Source organism: Crinia signifera, chromosome 2 (assembly GCF_055691185.1).
Source record: "Crinia signifera chromosome 2, ASM5569118v1, whole genome shotgun sequence".
Lineage (NCBI taxonomy): Eukaryota > Metazoa > Chordata > Amphibia > Anura > Myobatrachidae > Crinia > Crinia signifera.
In genome coordinates this window covers 384,504,434-384,520,669 of record NC_139218.1, presented here as the reverse complement: position 1 = coordinate 384,520,669, position 16,236 = coordinate 384,504,434, and the positions used below count along the sequence as shown (strand labels likewise).

The 16,236-nt window shown below is 44.8% G+C and overlaps 1 protein-coding gene across 19 annotated transcripts in view; it reads left to right on the top strand.

Annotated features, from left to right (window-relative positions):
- TENM4 (teneurin transmembrane protein 4) overlaps positions 1–16,236 on the top strand; it is a 929,900-nt gene that overhangs the window by 515,489 nt on the left and 398,175 nt on the right. For all 19 annotated transcript variants that reach the window (XM_083170223.1, XM_083170225.1, XM_083170235.1 and 16 more), the window contains 2 exons: positions 7,467–7,757; positions 15,756–16,025. In XM_083170223.1, coding sequence (XP_083026349.1) covers positions 7,467–7,757; positions 15,756–16,025 — 561 coding nt within the window. The remainder of the gene's footprint in view (positions 1–7,466; positions 7,758–15,755; positions 16,026–16,236) is intronic.

The window sequence follows — 16,236 nt, the reverse complement described above, 5'->3', positions numbered from 1 at the left end:
AGATCTACACGGACCATAAAAACTTGATCTATCTCCGAAACGCCCGATGCCTTAACCCACGACTGGCGAGGTGGGCGATGTTCTTCACCCGCTTCAACTTTAAGCTTTCCTTTCGTCCGGGTTCCCAGAACACTAAAGCAGATGCCTTATCCCGCTCTTGTTCTCCTGATGCTGAGGAGAGACAGCCATATCCTATTCTGGATTCCTCTGTCTTCGCGGCTACCAGAATAGTCAATATTCCAAGAGGCAAGACTTATGTAGGGCCTTCCCTCCGAAAGAAATTACTCCATTGGGCCCACTACTCCAAGTTTTCCGGGCATCCTGGTGCAAGAAAAACCTTAGAATTCCTCCAAAGGAAATATTGGTGGTCAACGATAAGAACCGATGTGCAGGACTTCGTATCTTCATGTCCAGTGTGTGCCCGACATAAAACCTCACGCCAACCCTCTGTAGGGAAACTTCTACCCCTTCCAGTTCCTGCGAAACCATGGACCCATATAGCCATGGATTTCATTACGGATCTACCTCCCTCTAATGGCTACAATACTATATGGGTGGTCATCGACCGTTTTTCCAAAATGGCCCACTTCATCCCTTTGAAGGGACTTCCCAGTGCACCAACTTTGGCACACCTTTTCATAACCCAGATCTTTCGTTTACATGGCTTACCACTTGAAATCATATCTGACCGGGGTGTCCAGTTTGTAGCCCGATTCTGGAGGACTCTTTGTTCCGTCTTCCAAATTAAATTAAAATTCTCTACAGCCTACCACCCTCAGACCAACGGTCAGACTGAAAGAGTTAATCAGGATTTGGAGAAGTTCATCCGACTCTACCTATCATCCTCACAGGACAATTGGCTTGAACTCCTACCCTGGGCAGAGTTCGCTCACAATAACACCTATCACTCTTCCAGCCGAACCACTCCTTTCTTCACTGTTTATGGGATCAACCCTCGTGTCCCAGACTTTTCCAAACTCCCTGGTAATGAATTACCTGCAGTTCAATCTTCTGTAAAATTTTTTGCAAACATTTGGAAAAATGTACAAAAAGCCTTACAACAGGCCTCCAGTAGGTACAAACTCAGTGCTGATCGGAGAAGAAGTGCTGCTCCACCTTATAAAGTTGGTGATCGTGTCTGGCTATCAACTCGGCATATTCGTCTCAAGGTTCCATCCATGAAATTTGCTCCTCGCTACATTGGACCCTATGTAATCCAAAAAATAATCAATCCTGTAGCCGTTCGGCTGAAGCTACCATCTTCCTTACGAATCTCCAATTCATTTCATGTTTCATTTTTAAAACCTTTAATTCTCAATCAGTTTCGAAAAACTCCACCTGGAAGGTCCGGTATCCGAGTACAACAGGATGTAGAATTCGAAGTAAAACAAATATTGGATGTTAGACGACGACAGGGGAAGGTACAATTTCTAGTGGACTGGAAGGGATACAGTCCTGAAGAAAGAATGTGGATCGATGCTTCCAATATTCATGCACCTCGTTTGATTGAAAGGTTTTGGAAAAATAATCCTAAGAAGTGTCCGGTGTCCACTCATAAAAGAGGGGGTACTGTCAGGTCCTCCGGCCGCCGCCGGTTCTGCAGAGCATTGCGCCACATGCATTACTCACCTGCACGGGCGCTGTACTCCTGGCGGTGCTACACCCGTCACTCAGTGCTTCCCCGACTTGGTGTCACTGGCAGGGACGGCGGTAGGTCCTCTGGGGGTCCGGCTGTTCCCGTGGTCGGCTCCTGGGACAGGTGCCGCCATCTTGCTTGTGGCATTAGGCAGAAGGGAGCAGGGTCTGATATAACCTCTGATTGAAGGTTGGGCCTGTGACATCACTGCCTGGAGGAATAAAAGGCTGGGCCGCCTATCCTCCAATGCTGCTGCTACTTCTGCTTTCTGCTCAGTGTCCTGCTGACAGCCAGTGAGAGTGTACACAGCTCCAGGTCTCTCTGAGTCCTGTTTGCAATCAGAAGCATCTCGTTATCCTTTCAAGTGCCTCCTGAGTTCAGTTTACCTTCCAAGTGTCTCCTGAGTTCCGTTAACCCTTCAAGTGCCTCCTGAGTTCAGTTTACCTTCCAAGTGTCTCCTGAGTTCCGTTAACCCTTCAAGTGCCTCCTGAGTTCCGTTAACCCTTCAAGTGCCTCCTGAGTTCAGTTTATCTTCCAAGTGTCTCCTGAGTTCTGTTAACCCTCCGAGTGTCTCCTGAGTTCTGTTAACCCTCCGAGTGCCTTCTGAGTTCAGTTCACGTTTCAAGTGTCTCCTAAGTTCTATTATTATTTCAAGCGTCTCCTGAGTACAGCTATATCCATCTGTTCCAGCAAGCGTCCTAATCTCCTTGGAGGCTCCTGATTGGGGGGCCGCGACCTGCTGGGTGAACGCAGCTAAGTCCAAATACCCTTGCGGGGGTCCCTGGTGAAAACCGCCACTCAGTTAGACTCCGCGCCTCTGATTAGGAGTATAGCCAAACTCCTTGGAGACTCCTATGAGACGCCAGTATATTCGACCAGCAGTTCTTTCTCCACCATTGGCATCCCTGTCAGAATCCACGCCCCCAGTGGATCCACAACAATCCGTTGTGACACAATGTTTCACACATCTGTTTATATGAGGTGGTACAGTTACTGATCACGTGTGTTGTGCAATCTTTGTTCAACTGCCTTAGTTGCACTTTACACACCTCGGTGTGTTCATAAGTGTCATTAGTGCAACTGAACCAGACCCCGTTCTTTCATTTAAAAATATATATTTTTAGTAGTAAATGTAAATAAAGCTTAAAAAACAGCCTCTGATTTGGCAAAGCAAAGGGGCTGAGTCTAAAGTTGTGCGCTACTGCGACCGTTTAAGCACACTTTGCCATAATCGTGCATGCAATGTTGCGGCAGTGCTAGAATCCGCCCTTCCTCTAGTGTGCAAGTGTGCGTCTCACTGTGCAATTACCACTTGTGTGTCTTTGGAAGCCACAATCACTCTTGGTGTGTCTTTAGGCAGAACCATTGTGTTAGGAATACCGGAGTTCAGGTGTGTCAGAATCAGTAACTGGTAGTTGACTAAGCGGAAGGCTGAGGTGCAGAGTCTAACAAATCAGGGATATTCCCCAGAGGCCCCTCACGGGGACACGGACTTCACGTCACCCGACCTGCAGGTTGTGGCCCTCTGCCCAGGTCACCCGTTACTGATCCGACAAGAGTCATAAGGCTACAACAGGAGTGTGGTAATCAGGAAGACAAGACTGACTGAACTCCAGGCAGTTGAGGTGCATGAGCTGGGGAGTTGCTGGCAGGCAGACCTAAAGGAGCAGTTTGTAAGAAAACTGATGAACAGAGGTTGGGCGATTACAGGCCAATCTTTCAGGTATGACAAGGCTGAGGATTGCAAACTCAATAAATTAGTACAGATGCTGAGAGATTGCAGGTCAGCTCTCCATCCTTTGCGGTAGCAAAGGATTGCAATTCCTGTATTCACTGTGCAGATGCTAGGAGATTGCAGGTCAGCTCTTTAGGCTTGCAGTAGCAAAGTATTGCATTTCCTGTATTCACTGCGCAGATGCTGGGAGATTGCAGGTCAGCTCTTTAGGCTTGCAGTAGCAAAGGATTGCAATTCCTGTATTCACTGTGCAGATGCTGGGATATTGCAGGTCAGCTCTTCAGGCTTGCAGTAGCAAAGTATTGCATTTCCTGTATTTACTGTGCAGATGCTGGGAGATTGCAGGCCAACTCGTCAGGCTTGCAGTAGCAAAGGATTGCAATTCCTGTATTCACTGAGCAGATGCTGGGAGATTGCAGGCCAGCTCTTCAGGCTTGCAGTAGCAAAGGATTGCAAATTCTGTATTCACTTTGCAGATGCTGGGAGATTGCAGGTCAGCTCTTCAGGCTTGCAGTAGCAAAGGATTGCAATCCACTGTGCAGGTGCTGAGAGATTGCAGGTCATCTCTTCAGGCTTGCAGTAGCAAAGGCTCACATATCGTGTATCCACTGTGCAGGTGCTGAGAGATTGCAGGTCAGCTTTACCAGTAGCAGATCAAGCAGAGAGGATTTCCAGGCAATAACCAACAGACAGAGGGCCTGCACCAGTGCACACACAGGGTTACAGTGTGGGTTAAAGTGCAGGTTGGATACAGTGCATGATACAGTACGCATCAGACACAGTGCAGGATACAGTGATGGTCAGATATAGTGTTCGATACAGTGCAGGATACAGTGTGGGTCAGATACAGTGTTGGTTACAGTGCACGTCAGATACAGTGCGGGCTGAACACAGTGTGGCTTAGATATACGAGAGTGTGGCTTAGATATACGCGAGATACAGCGTGTGTTGGGTACAGTGCAGGATACAGTATGGGTTTGGGTTGGATTGCATTCTATGGAGCGGCGCTATCCCTGTGCAATTTTGGTCTTTGCAGGCCTGTTTACTTGAGCCAGAAGCAACTGGTATTTGTATTGCTTAGAGTTTAATTGACGCTTGAGGCCAAGCCCATTCATTAGCGGAGAATGTCATTTTCCTAATAAAAGTTTCATACCGTGGCCGCCGGCCAGGTGTACGTTCTGTTTGTGTAACTCATTCGGTCCATCCATCTTATCATCTGCCACCGCTCCAGCCCCACACAAGTTAAATGATGTGTGATCCAGCTGGAATTACTGTTTATTATTAAAATAGGCTACTTAACAGAAATTCAATTGATTTTTTAAGTATGTTTAGGAAATAAGAAAGTGTTTTATTACGTGTGCGCTCAGATTTAAGGTTGATTTCTTTTAGGGGCCCTTTTAACAAGTAATAAAAAGCTGTCATTAGACGACTGTTTGTTCTTGTCCAATATCACACTATTCGCACTTCGTTAATATTTATACCCACGTTTTTTTTTTTTATATACACAATTTTACAAATTGCCTTTTCATTTCGTTTTACAATTCAGTCTCTCACTCCGTCGTGAAAATCAGATTATTTTTTTTTTCTTTTTAAATTTACTTAGCGTGTATGATATAAATGAACTGTACGGTACTTTTCCTATTAATTCAGTTTGCGGGAATGAACTAAAGCCAGCAGCTTTAATGTAGCTCAGTGACTATTTAACAGGACGCCTGTGTGTGTGCAACGTGAAAATTGGTCCTGTTAGCATCTACGTGTAGCATCATAATTCAGCTACCGGTGGAGGGGAGTCAACTGCTTTTTTTTTTTTTCCAGCATTCTGAAATTACCTTTTCTCACACAAGGCCTGGTTCATTCTTCGAAATAAAGCAAAGAAGCAAATACATGGGTGGGGCGGATGTAACATGCGCAGAGAGAGTTAGATTTGGGAGGAGTGCGTTCAAACTGAAATCTTAATTGCATGGGCTACATGCAAAAGCAGTTAGTATTTACCATGCACAGAAACAATATAAGTGTATTTGAACCCCTGGCATGGCAGCATGGTTCATTTCAAAATTACTCTGCTGGCTGGTTGAGCCTGGTGCTGATTTGCAAAATTTTAGGAAGCAGGACCGGCCTTTGAGCCTGGTGCTATTTAAAAAAAACCAGGGGACCCCTATATCTTTTGTTCCCTGATATTTTAAAACCAGGACCGTCTCTTTGAGCCTGGGGCTGGCTATGGCCTTGGGGGGGCCACGCTGATTTTTTTTTAAATTATTTATTTATTTTTTCACTTTTTTTTTTTTTACACTGCAGCCTGAACGGGTCTAGCTGATTCATGAAGGCTGACGACTAGTATTTGTATATTGTATATACGGCCGCTAAAAAAGAATACGAATCCAGAAGAATACGCCTGCCTACGCCATCGGCCAAATACAAATCCGTAAATACGGCAGATTAGTAAATCTGCCATATTTACGAATCGTATTTTGTCCAGATTACAGCCATTCTCAGTCGTATTCATTTGTATTAAGAATACGAATATGATTGAGTCGTTTGTGTTCTTAGTAAATGTAGCAATGTATTGAGGCCCCTACCGATCCTCCAGCGGTAGGGGTGGGGGGTGCTATGAGCGGAAGCTTTGATATCCCGCGGGTGGTAGGGGGTATTATATCAACCGCTCAGCATGTAGGGCCTGGATCAGTAATTTCCACTAATTACCCCTTTACTGCACAGATGGTGGGAGATGAGGTGGGAGAAGGGGGCATTGGGCTGAATGAAGGGGCCCTGATTCATTACTTCCAGGGTGGTAGAGGATGTTTAATATGCAGAGGAGGGGTGTATAGTGGAGTGGGCTTATTATTCATAATTTTCTGGTGGGAGGACAGCTTGCTTGACTGCAGATATTTCCAGTTCCTGGAACTAGATTTCTTAGCTTTTAATGGAATCAGGAATCAGAGGGGATCAGAGTTCAGGAGGCAGAGCAATCTGCCAACGAGTATATAAAACTACATACCAGGTGTGTGGAGCTGGAGCAGTAACCAGCTGCTGACTAGTGTCCATCAAAGGGGGAAGAGTCCCAGCTTTTGGAATATACCCTCAGAAAAACTCTAAGTCAGACAAAACCTGAAATATCTGACTGGGAAGAGCAATTAACAGGCTTGGATGGGGACCACTCATTTGAAGTCAGATATCTCTGGTTCCCCAGGGCCGATTTTTAAAATTCTTGTACTCATGGAAAGAGGGGACCCTCAGCTTTCAGACTAGGGCCCTTAGATTCCTGGGGGGGGGGGGTGTTTCTGGGTACTCAGAACCCCCCCCCCCCCCCCCCCCCTGCATGCGCTACTGCATACAGTGCCAATGTCCACTTACAGCGAAATTCAGGACAAAAAAAAAACGTTAAAAACTCATGTCGAGCTTCCCATTGTTGACTTAATGCTTGTGTCGACCTTCTGTGTCGAAATGTGCCTTCTGATGTAAGTCAAAAAGTTAAATCAGCAAAGCATGCATGTCAGTTATTACACTTTGGACCTTATTCTGGTCAATGCACAACGCTGTGAATGAAAGGCCGATCGCACACCTTTATCTTAAATACAGTATTTCTCCTGCTGATCATCTCCTGAATTTCCTTCTGTTTACCTGAGTATTTGGGAATGATTGGGGGGTTAATCTGTGATATTGCTGTATTTTAGGCTGGAACAGAAACAGCTGTCAGGACAAGTCAAGTTCAGAGAGTGTTCCTGTAAGAATAAAGATGTGTAACTCTCTGCTCGCCATGTGTTGTATGTCAGCCGAACGCGAGTCTGGCGCTATTAATCTTACTGAAGTGACAGCAATCTCCAACACACCTGTGTGTCAGCATTTCTCCTTCGGCTTATAATTATTATTAATGGCGCCATAGTTATAGAAACAGGGACATATGTTACCGAGAGGTATTTGATTACGGGCGTGAGCTAATCACATTACGGACCCACGCTTGGCATGTTAGTCGCACATGTCCCAATAATATTTCATGTTATTAGCAGTGATGGAATTTCAGTGGCCTGAAAAAAAATAAAAATAAAAAAAGACTCTTCGATGTAAACTCATTGCCAACGCTCTTGTCTCTTCCCACAGAACGGCCACCGGTTCCTCTCTCCCCTCCGAGGACAGTTCTGTTCAATGTTGAGGAGAAGCGCTGTGCCATGGATGTGAAAGAGAGGAAACCTTACCGATCCCTGACCAGGCGGCACGACACCGAGCGCCGGTACACCAGCTCCTCAGCCGACAGTGATGACAGCAAGGTACCGCAGAAGTCTTACAGTTCTAGCGAGACTCTCAAGGCCTACGACCAAGACTCCAGGCTGTCCTACAGCAGTAGAGTGAAAGACATGGTCCATCAAGAGGTCGATGAGTTCTGCCGATCTGGTGAGTGCCAGTAATTGGACGATTGTTCACCCTTAGGCTCATCTAGCTCCTAGGGAGGGTCATCCTAGAAAATGAAAGGCAGAATCTGATTGGTTGTGATGGGCAACATCACCTCTTTTCATTTTTAGAACCCACACAGCACTTTTCACATCTCCTGCCCTTCTCAGTATTGGCTCTTGAACATTTACAACTCCAGGCCCAAGTAGCCATTAATCTGGCCCTGGCCACAGCTGCCCACTGAGGCTGAATCTAGCCTTAGGCAGCTGCCTAGGGCCACAATACCGGGGGGGGGGGGCACCACTGAGTCAGCCTATCACAAGATGAAGGATATCTATGATTAAGTCATCTTCGTTGTACTTAATGCAGGTGGAGGCCGTGGAAGTTCTAAGATGCCCCATCCGATCTTTCGCATATAGGGCTGGAAAGTTGGTACAGTATTAATGGAAATGTGGGATTGGGGGTGGGGGGGGGGGGCAGTAGATTGAGGCCTAGGGTGCTGAAAAGCCATGCTCCAGCTCTGAGGGAACTTCATTGGCTAATAAGTGGCCATTACAAAGCAATGCGGTTGGACCACCAGTCAACACATAGGGGGAACCAGCAAACTCGCAGCCAGTATTGGAAATTGACTCTAACATTTCAAAGAGATGTGTAGGAATTTAGTGATTGGCTATACTTGCCTAATTTTGAAAAAGTAAAATCGTGGAGATTACACTAGGATGTCAAGGGGGCGTGTTACACTCTGCCCAATGGGCGTGACTAGCTCCATATATGGGCGTGTCTAGCTCCACATATGGGCGCGTCCATGCTTAAATGCTTGTTGTTGCAACAGATTTCTATATAACATTAGTAACATTATATTTTGTATTGATACTAACATTGGTGTCTGCAATGCGGGGTTTCTTGTTTGCAACTATATACTCACTGTCATATTTATTTTCTTCTAACTAAGCACAGTACATGATTAATGTGATGCCTATGCAATAAGGGAGTGGTTCTGGTTGGCATGCGAAAATTCACTTCTTAGCGAGCTTTCTAACATCGTGCTTGCGAATGCCCCCCCACCACGGTCTGCGCATCCCCCCCCCCCAGCTTTGCGAATGGATGTTTTCCATAAACATCCCTTCGCAGGATAGCGCACAGGGCCTAACTCATTCGATGGTCGCCGACCATCGAATGATTTTTCCACCGCTTGCAAATCGAAGTCACTCTGGGCTGACTTTGACTTGCGGCTTTCGATCCGAGAACGGGGCAAGCGGCTGACCACCTCCTCCTGTTTCCGAAATTACTGCAGCTCTGAGAATGAAACATTAGACCAAAGAATTGGTGGCGGCACTACTCTGCTTAACACCGCACAGAAGAAGCACCGATCACAAGATGGCCTTTATTCTGGTTCACTCGCAAAGGCAAATCCCTTCTCAAATGGACAAAACCATGTGCACTGCAGGTGGGGGCAGATGTAACATGTGTAGAGAGAGTTATACTGCTTTCACATTGCAGAAATGGGTAATGACACGGTATTCTTAAATGGGACTTTAAAACGGGTCTGAGCCTTGAGACCTTTCACATTGCAGGTGAAAACCGTTTTAAAAATCATTTAATACCATTCAAACATTCAACCCATTTAACCCCCAAGGGACACGTTTAAAGCCATTGAAATAGAGATGTTCAAACTGCCAAAAAACGGCTCTGAAACGTGTAGGACTCTGCTTTTTAACCGTGTTGAAATACCGGCTAACTTTAACCGGTAAATCAACTCTGGCACTTTCACATTGCAGCCTTAAACGTTTTAAAATGGAAAAGAAACGGCAATATACCGTTTTAAAAGTGCGATGTGAAAGGGGTATTAGATTTGGGTGAGTTATTTTGTTTCTGTGCAGGGTAAATACTGAATGCTTTCTTATTACACTGCAGTATTTGAAGTAATACCCCACCCAAATCTAACTCTCTTTGCACAAGTTACACCTGCCCCCCCCCCCCCCCTGCAGTGCACATGATTTTGTCCATTTGAGAAGGAAATTGCCTTTGCGAGTGAACCAGAATAAGGGCCAATGTCCGTGTCATTTTATAAATAGCGCAAAAATGTCATTAAAAGCGTGAAGTGCATTGAGGCGCGGCGATTTACTGAGTGATCCCACAGTTTGACACTGTTACATTGTAGATGACAGAGGACCGTTCACTCCTGAGATTCTATTTATGGCCGACCTTACCAGATTCATACGGTAAAGTTGCCGATTACAGGAACTTCTCAATACCTCTCATTCTATAAATCACAACGGACAGATTTACAGTTGAGACTTGTAGGCTTCAGCCACTTCTGAAGTCCTGAAATTCTATATACTGTGGGTCGTACAGGCTGGTGCTGCGAAGTTGTACATTACCCAGGCTTCTGTGAAGTTCTTTCATTATACAGAGAGTATTTACTGACGCTCCTGTCGTCTGAAACACCTTATTGTGCCGGGAATGGCTTCGTCGGCTGCAAACATCCCTTAACGTAATTGCAAAACGTCTAATTTAGCAGTAAATAGCTAATAAATTGCATTTTAGTGCTCCGTATTAGACTCGGTTATTGATAAAAACAGATAGCATTGTATTAGCAGCAGCTCTTGCTGGAGGTAAAGAAGCCGGCATGCATTGTATTAATCCCTTCCTAGCCATCATGAGCCATCGTTAGCAGTGAGTAAGGTTGTGCGATGTGCCCGTGATACGCTAACGAGCTTCTAGGGGAACAGAAGTATAGAGCGGCACAGTCTGTACAAAATCTATTCACTGATAAGCTGATCAAGGATCAACAAATATATACAGTATAATACAGGGGCAGAACTCTGGGAGGCAATGAAGTCATCTGTCGCCGGGCTCTTGCTCCCAAGAGGGCACCTCTTCTCCCATGCTAGTTTAAATCAGTTAATTGAAAGCCATTGATATCCCTTCTGTAGCTGATCGCTGAAATATATATGTGTTCTCTCTCTCTCTCTCTCTCTCTCTCTCTCAATATACTGTATATGTGTGTGTGTGTATAAAACACATATTTCAGAACAGACACATATACTATTATATTATATAAGGTTGGGGGGGACACCAATATATATCTTGCCTCCGGTCAACTGTGACAAACTTACGCCACTGGTATAATACGGGACTAAGGAAAAACCGGACGCGGACAAGACCACGGAACACCGGAGCGGACATCAAGCTCTGCATTCCGGAGTTTGTAGTGTCTGGTCCGGGGGTTGTCCGGTCCGTGGGGTGTCTTGTCCAGGGGGATGCCTGTGTTAGCTTTCACCAGGGACATGGGAAGGGGAGATTACAGCCTCCCTGTGTGGTCTGGACCGTTCCTGTTTTTGCTGCATGCCCGGACCATACAGGGAGGCTTTATTCTCCCCCTCCTCCTCTCCATGGTGATAGGTGTCACAGGCAGGGGTACAATCCAGCTGAAGTAAAATAAAATAACCTATACCTACGTAGATACAGATAACTTAAAAAACTCTGTAAGGGCATCTATTTCCGGCAATGGTAGCAGGCAGGGAGAGATGGGACTCGGGGACAGACGGGGCAGTAAAAAAAAATTGCCATCGGCTGCAGTCCAACAATCGCTGAAAGCTATTCGATATACATCGATGTTTTGGGAACAGTCCTTAGTACATTCCTCCTCTGGAAACAGAAGAGACAACCTGTGTAGAAGTGTCCAGGGGATATGGATTACAACAATTTGTTTTCAAGAATTTCCTCTACATTCGTTACAGAGACTTGAATGATAGGAGGAAAACATTTGTTAATTTTCGAATTGCCTTCCTGTACCCGTGTTCATTGAGGAAGTGAATACAAACCTTGCTCATCTACAAACTATATAGATACTTTGGGGTAAATTTACTAAAACGTATAAAAAATGAAAAAAGGTGACGTTTCCCATGGCAACGAACAAGATTATTTTTCTAGGATGCTATAGAGAAATGATAGACAGAATCTGTGTAATAGAAACATCAAAGATGGAATAACTGAGAGGTGAGACACCTACTGTAAAGCATCTTGTATGTGGTGAAGGATCCTTAGCACCTTTAGCGATGGACTTAGTCTTTTTAAATCCTTTTTTGAGCAATAAACATCTTGACCAAACAACGAGTGCATCCATATCCTACAGAACTGGGCAAAACGCTATTCTGTGTCCGAGCTGTCATAGAGTGAGCCCAGCATCTGTAAGTTCCTCCCTCCGCCAGCCACTGTTCAGGGCCTGGTGCAGGTCAATGACTAGTGCGGGTCAACCAACACCAGTCAGGAGCGGTGGCAGCAGTGTATCTATGCATACACAGCGGGCAGAATGTGGTTCCAGCTGCCACGATGAAGGAACTGGTGGCAGCAACTGTGCAATGGGTGGAGTCAGTCAAGGCGGTTACGGTTGGTAAAATGGATTCCCTTAATGGCCCAGGTCACAAGGGACGCAAAACCAATCTGTAAACACTTGTCGCCTGTAGCTAGGGCGCATCCAGTAACACTGAGCTTTAGGCTAAAACCCACTAGATCAATGTGATGTCACAGCAGCTTAGCTGAAAGCAGTCTCCATTTTTTGACCTCTATCAGACCATGATCTAAAGTTATGTAATGTTGCTTTGGCTTCCTCGCGAATGTGAAACCAAGCAAAACTCTTTATATTTTTTATGTACGGACTCCGGTCCATGGACCGCGAAACAATCTACCACCAATGTATACTGCGCTACACATGTCTTGCTCTGTATGGATGTCTTTCACATGAGAAACAGAAAACACTCCGACTGGAATGGCTCTGATGTCCGTGCCATAAGACCCTGAAAAAGAAAAAGCTTATTAGTGTTCAACAAAATTAAAAAAAAAAGAAATTCCCATTGAATTCTCTTTGAAATCCTCCACCATGTTTGTCACCGTCACCTTGGTAGGAATAAAAACAGATCTCTGCAGTTGAAAGCCCGGCGCAAATTACAACTGCTCTGTAAATCAAGTTGATTAATCTTTAAAACTTTAGCAGAACATTTGAAGTTGAGCAGAGCAGCGTTTTGTCAAGGCAAGAAGCTTTTGTCTGGCTGCAATTATCACAGGCTGCTTTGTACCATGAGATTGGCTGCTGAAACTAAAAGCTGTGAAAGCCTCTCAGTCTCTCTGCCTGTCAAGCCTGTCATGAAATGCAACCTGCCTTGGTTAATTAGGAAAGGTGTGAAGTATACGAAATTATTTCGCCGGCTAGATGTTCCAAGTTTGCCGTGTTGGAGAAGTAGCAAAAAAAAAAAAAAAATAAGTCAGCTCTTTTTGACTCAGAAACTTTGTTTAAACCGGCGCAACTTGCATTAAACATCCCAACATCTTATGTGTCCCTTTAGCATGTCAAACTTTATACATTCTTATCTTACATACTGTAACTAAACCCAAAATAAAGACTCGGAGGCATAGGTTTGGCAGAAATTGTTAACTGATTTATTTGTAGAAATATTTTAAGCTAGATTGATTATTAAAATTAGATTATTTAATTAATGGTGGCCAAGAAAGAACGGCTACTACTATATCTCCACCCCAACTATAAACGTAACTGGCCTAACTCAAAACAAGCGGTATCCAACTCCACCCAACAGCATTGACTACCCACCCAGCCGGGTGGGGTCGCTGTCCCCGAACGGGTGATCCAGCGAAGGCCTAAGCCAATGAGAGGTGAGTGCACCGAAAACAAGCCAATAAACGTCAACACGAAGTGTGAGCTAAATTGATTAAACCTGCCGTTCTTTCTCGCCTATCAGCTAACGCGATTAAAACCCACCACCCTCAGTAAAGCAAAAGGGAAGGGAGGGCGGGGAATTCTGCAGGAAGAAGAGGAAGTCTCCTCCTCTTCCTGCTATCTTAAACTCAGTCAACCAGCCAGCCCTATGCCCCTATTGGATCCCCGAGTCACATGCATCCCAGTGTGACACGCAGATGGGGATGTTTAATTCACTCCATGTCTAGTGCTGGCATTACGTTACTCAAAAACAAAAAACGAACCTGTAAGTGGTCGTGATACATAATATTTATTAAGCCTGGTGAAGTGAGAAAGTGGGTGGAGATAACATAGCAGCCAATCAGCTGCTGTCATTTTTCAAACCCAGCCTGTAACATGACAGTTAGGAGCTGATAGGTTGGTGCGTTAAAACATTCCACTTTATCATTTCTCCAGGCTTAATTCATCTACCCCATTATTCTGTAGTTAACTTTTTAATATTAGCGGCCCATAACCAGAGGGGGAAGATAAAAAACAAAGATATGGAATCGTGTTTGGATTGAAATGGACTTTACTCGCCTACTTTTAAAAACTAGTTTCAGGAAGACTATAGTTGGTAGTTAATAGTGTAATACAGTAATTTTCAACCTTTTTACCTTGCGGCACACTTAATGAGATTTTAAAATTGGTAAGGCACACAATGAGATCCCCACAGGGAAAAACACATTGGCCCATACAGGAAAAAAAACAAACCTATTAGTCTCCATATAAAAAACAATCACACTAGTCCCCACAGGTAACAAAAATAAAATACATTGGCCTTTACATGAAAAGAAGAGACCAGTAAATGACAGTTGAACTGGTGGTGGCTGTAAACTGGTTTGGGCATCTCTAGATCTGGGGACACACTTGAGAACAGCTCATGGCTCACAGTGGTTGAAAAACACTGGTGTAATGCTTTACCCAGAGGGCTTATCTAACGCCACATACTGTTTGGGCAAATCTAAACTCAAATGGCTATTGCAAGAAATTTCTATAAAACATGAGTAGCAATATATTTTGGAAAATTTTCAAAAATGTATATTAAGTCTTGTTTGCAATGCTTTACTGTGATTTTTCTTTCGTTCTCACTCTGCACAAACTATGTGATAAATGTAATTGTCTGTGCAATCAATTCCAAATGCAATTTGATATTTTTGTAATGTATTACTGATTTGCTCATATCCATATTTTCCTTTTTGTGTGTTTAACTAAAGATTACTAATAAAACATTACACAGTTCTGGCAGCAGCAGACATTGAGATAAGAAGACACAGATAACAGAGTTCAGGGAAGCTGTATACTCTGCCAGGGGTCCCACTAGGTTTTTTTTAAGCTTCAACAGCAGGGGCTGATGAGCCAGGAAAGAAATCACACTAGAGACTGTTGCAAATCACTGTCCTTCTTGCTCAGAAATTTCTTGGTGAGATACTGACTGCAGTAAAGAATACAAAGAATCTGGAGATTTGGTTTATAATGCAGGGAAGCGGGAGACAACTGATTCAAACAGGACTTTCCCACAGGATCCAGGAAGAATGGGAGGTTTATAGGATGATTCATCGCTATACCAGTTTTCACTACGGGGGGTGTAGGGATGGAACATGCGCAAAGAGAGTTAGATGTGCGATGGGTGTTTCCTAACTCAAATCTAATTTGAAGTGTAAGGTCAAAGCTTCCCAGCATTTGTAGGCTACATGCCAAAGTAGCCAGTATTCACGCTGCATGTAAAACAATAAATGATTAGTCCCAGTAAATGTCATATATAGAAGTGGAGAACATGCCAATTGACCTGACGTTTCATTGTGTCCAAATCTGCCTTTGTCTTCCTCCTGTATATATTATGGGCCTAATTCAGGTTGTCTCGCTAAGTAGCAGTCGTTCGCTGCCTAGTGAGAAATAAACGCTGCCCAGCTGAATGCCCGCCGCCCAACCGAATCCCCTCGTTCACACGTGCACAGACCCCCCACCATCGGAACAGGGCCAAATTGGGCCCCATCCGATCACCAGAGAATCACCCCCTATGTGCACATCGAGAACATGGACCCAAATTTTGTGGCAGTACCCGGTCCTCAAAAGAGCCTTCCTTTCGTTATTGGGATTAAAATGAAAAGACAATAAATCAAGTGTCCGGGAATATGTCTTTTTATTTACAGATCATTATATTTATGTGTTTTATACAGAAAAGCGTCAGCCTGTAATGACACCAATCCTGTGAGTGTGATTACTGTATTTCTTTTGTGTCGTTGCAGGTGGCAGCTTCACGTTACACGAACTGGGTCTTGGTGAAGTTACACCGCCTCATGGGACACTGTACCGGACCAATATTGGCCTGCCACACTGCGGCTACTCTATGACCGGGGATAATGATGCAGACAACGAAGGGGACTGCGTGTTGTCTCCTGAACACCCGGTGAGGCTCTGGGCGCGGAACACTAAGTCTGGCCGTAGCTCCTGTCTGTCTAGCAGAGCCAACTCTAACCTGACCCTCACCGATACTGAGCACGAGAACACCGAAAATGGTGAGTGGCGGATTATTTACCGATTATATACCGTAGGTGGTGCATAGGCAAACTAGGCAAATGCTTAGGGCATTCAGAATACCTAGGGGCATGCAGCTCATACAACTGAGTCAGCAGCGCGGGTGCAGAGACAGTGGAGGCAGCAGTAGACAGTAACAAAAATGGCCACCTGCCCTGGAAGAGGGCTGCAGTTCATGTCCAGCTGTAGCAG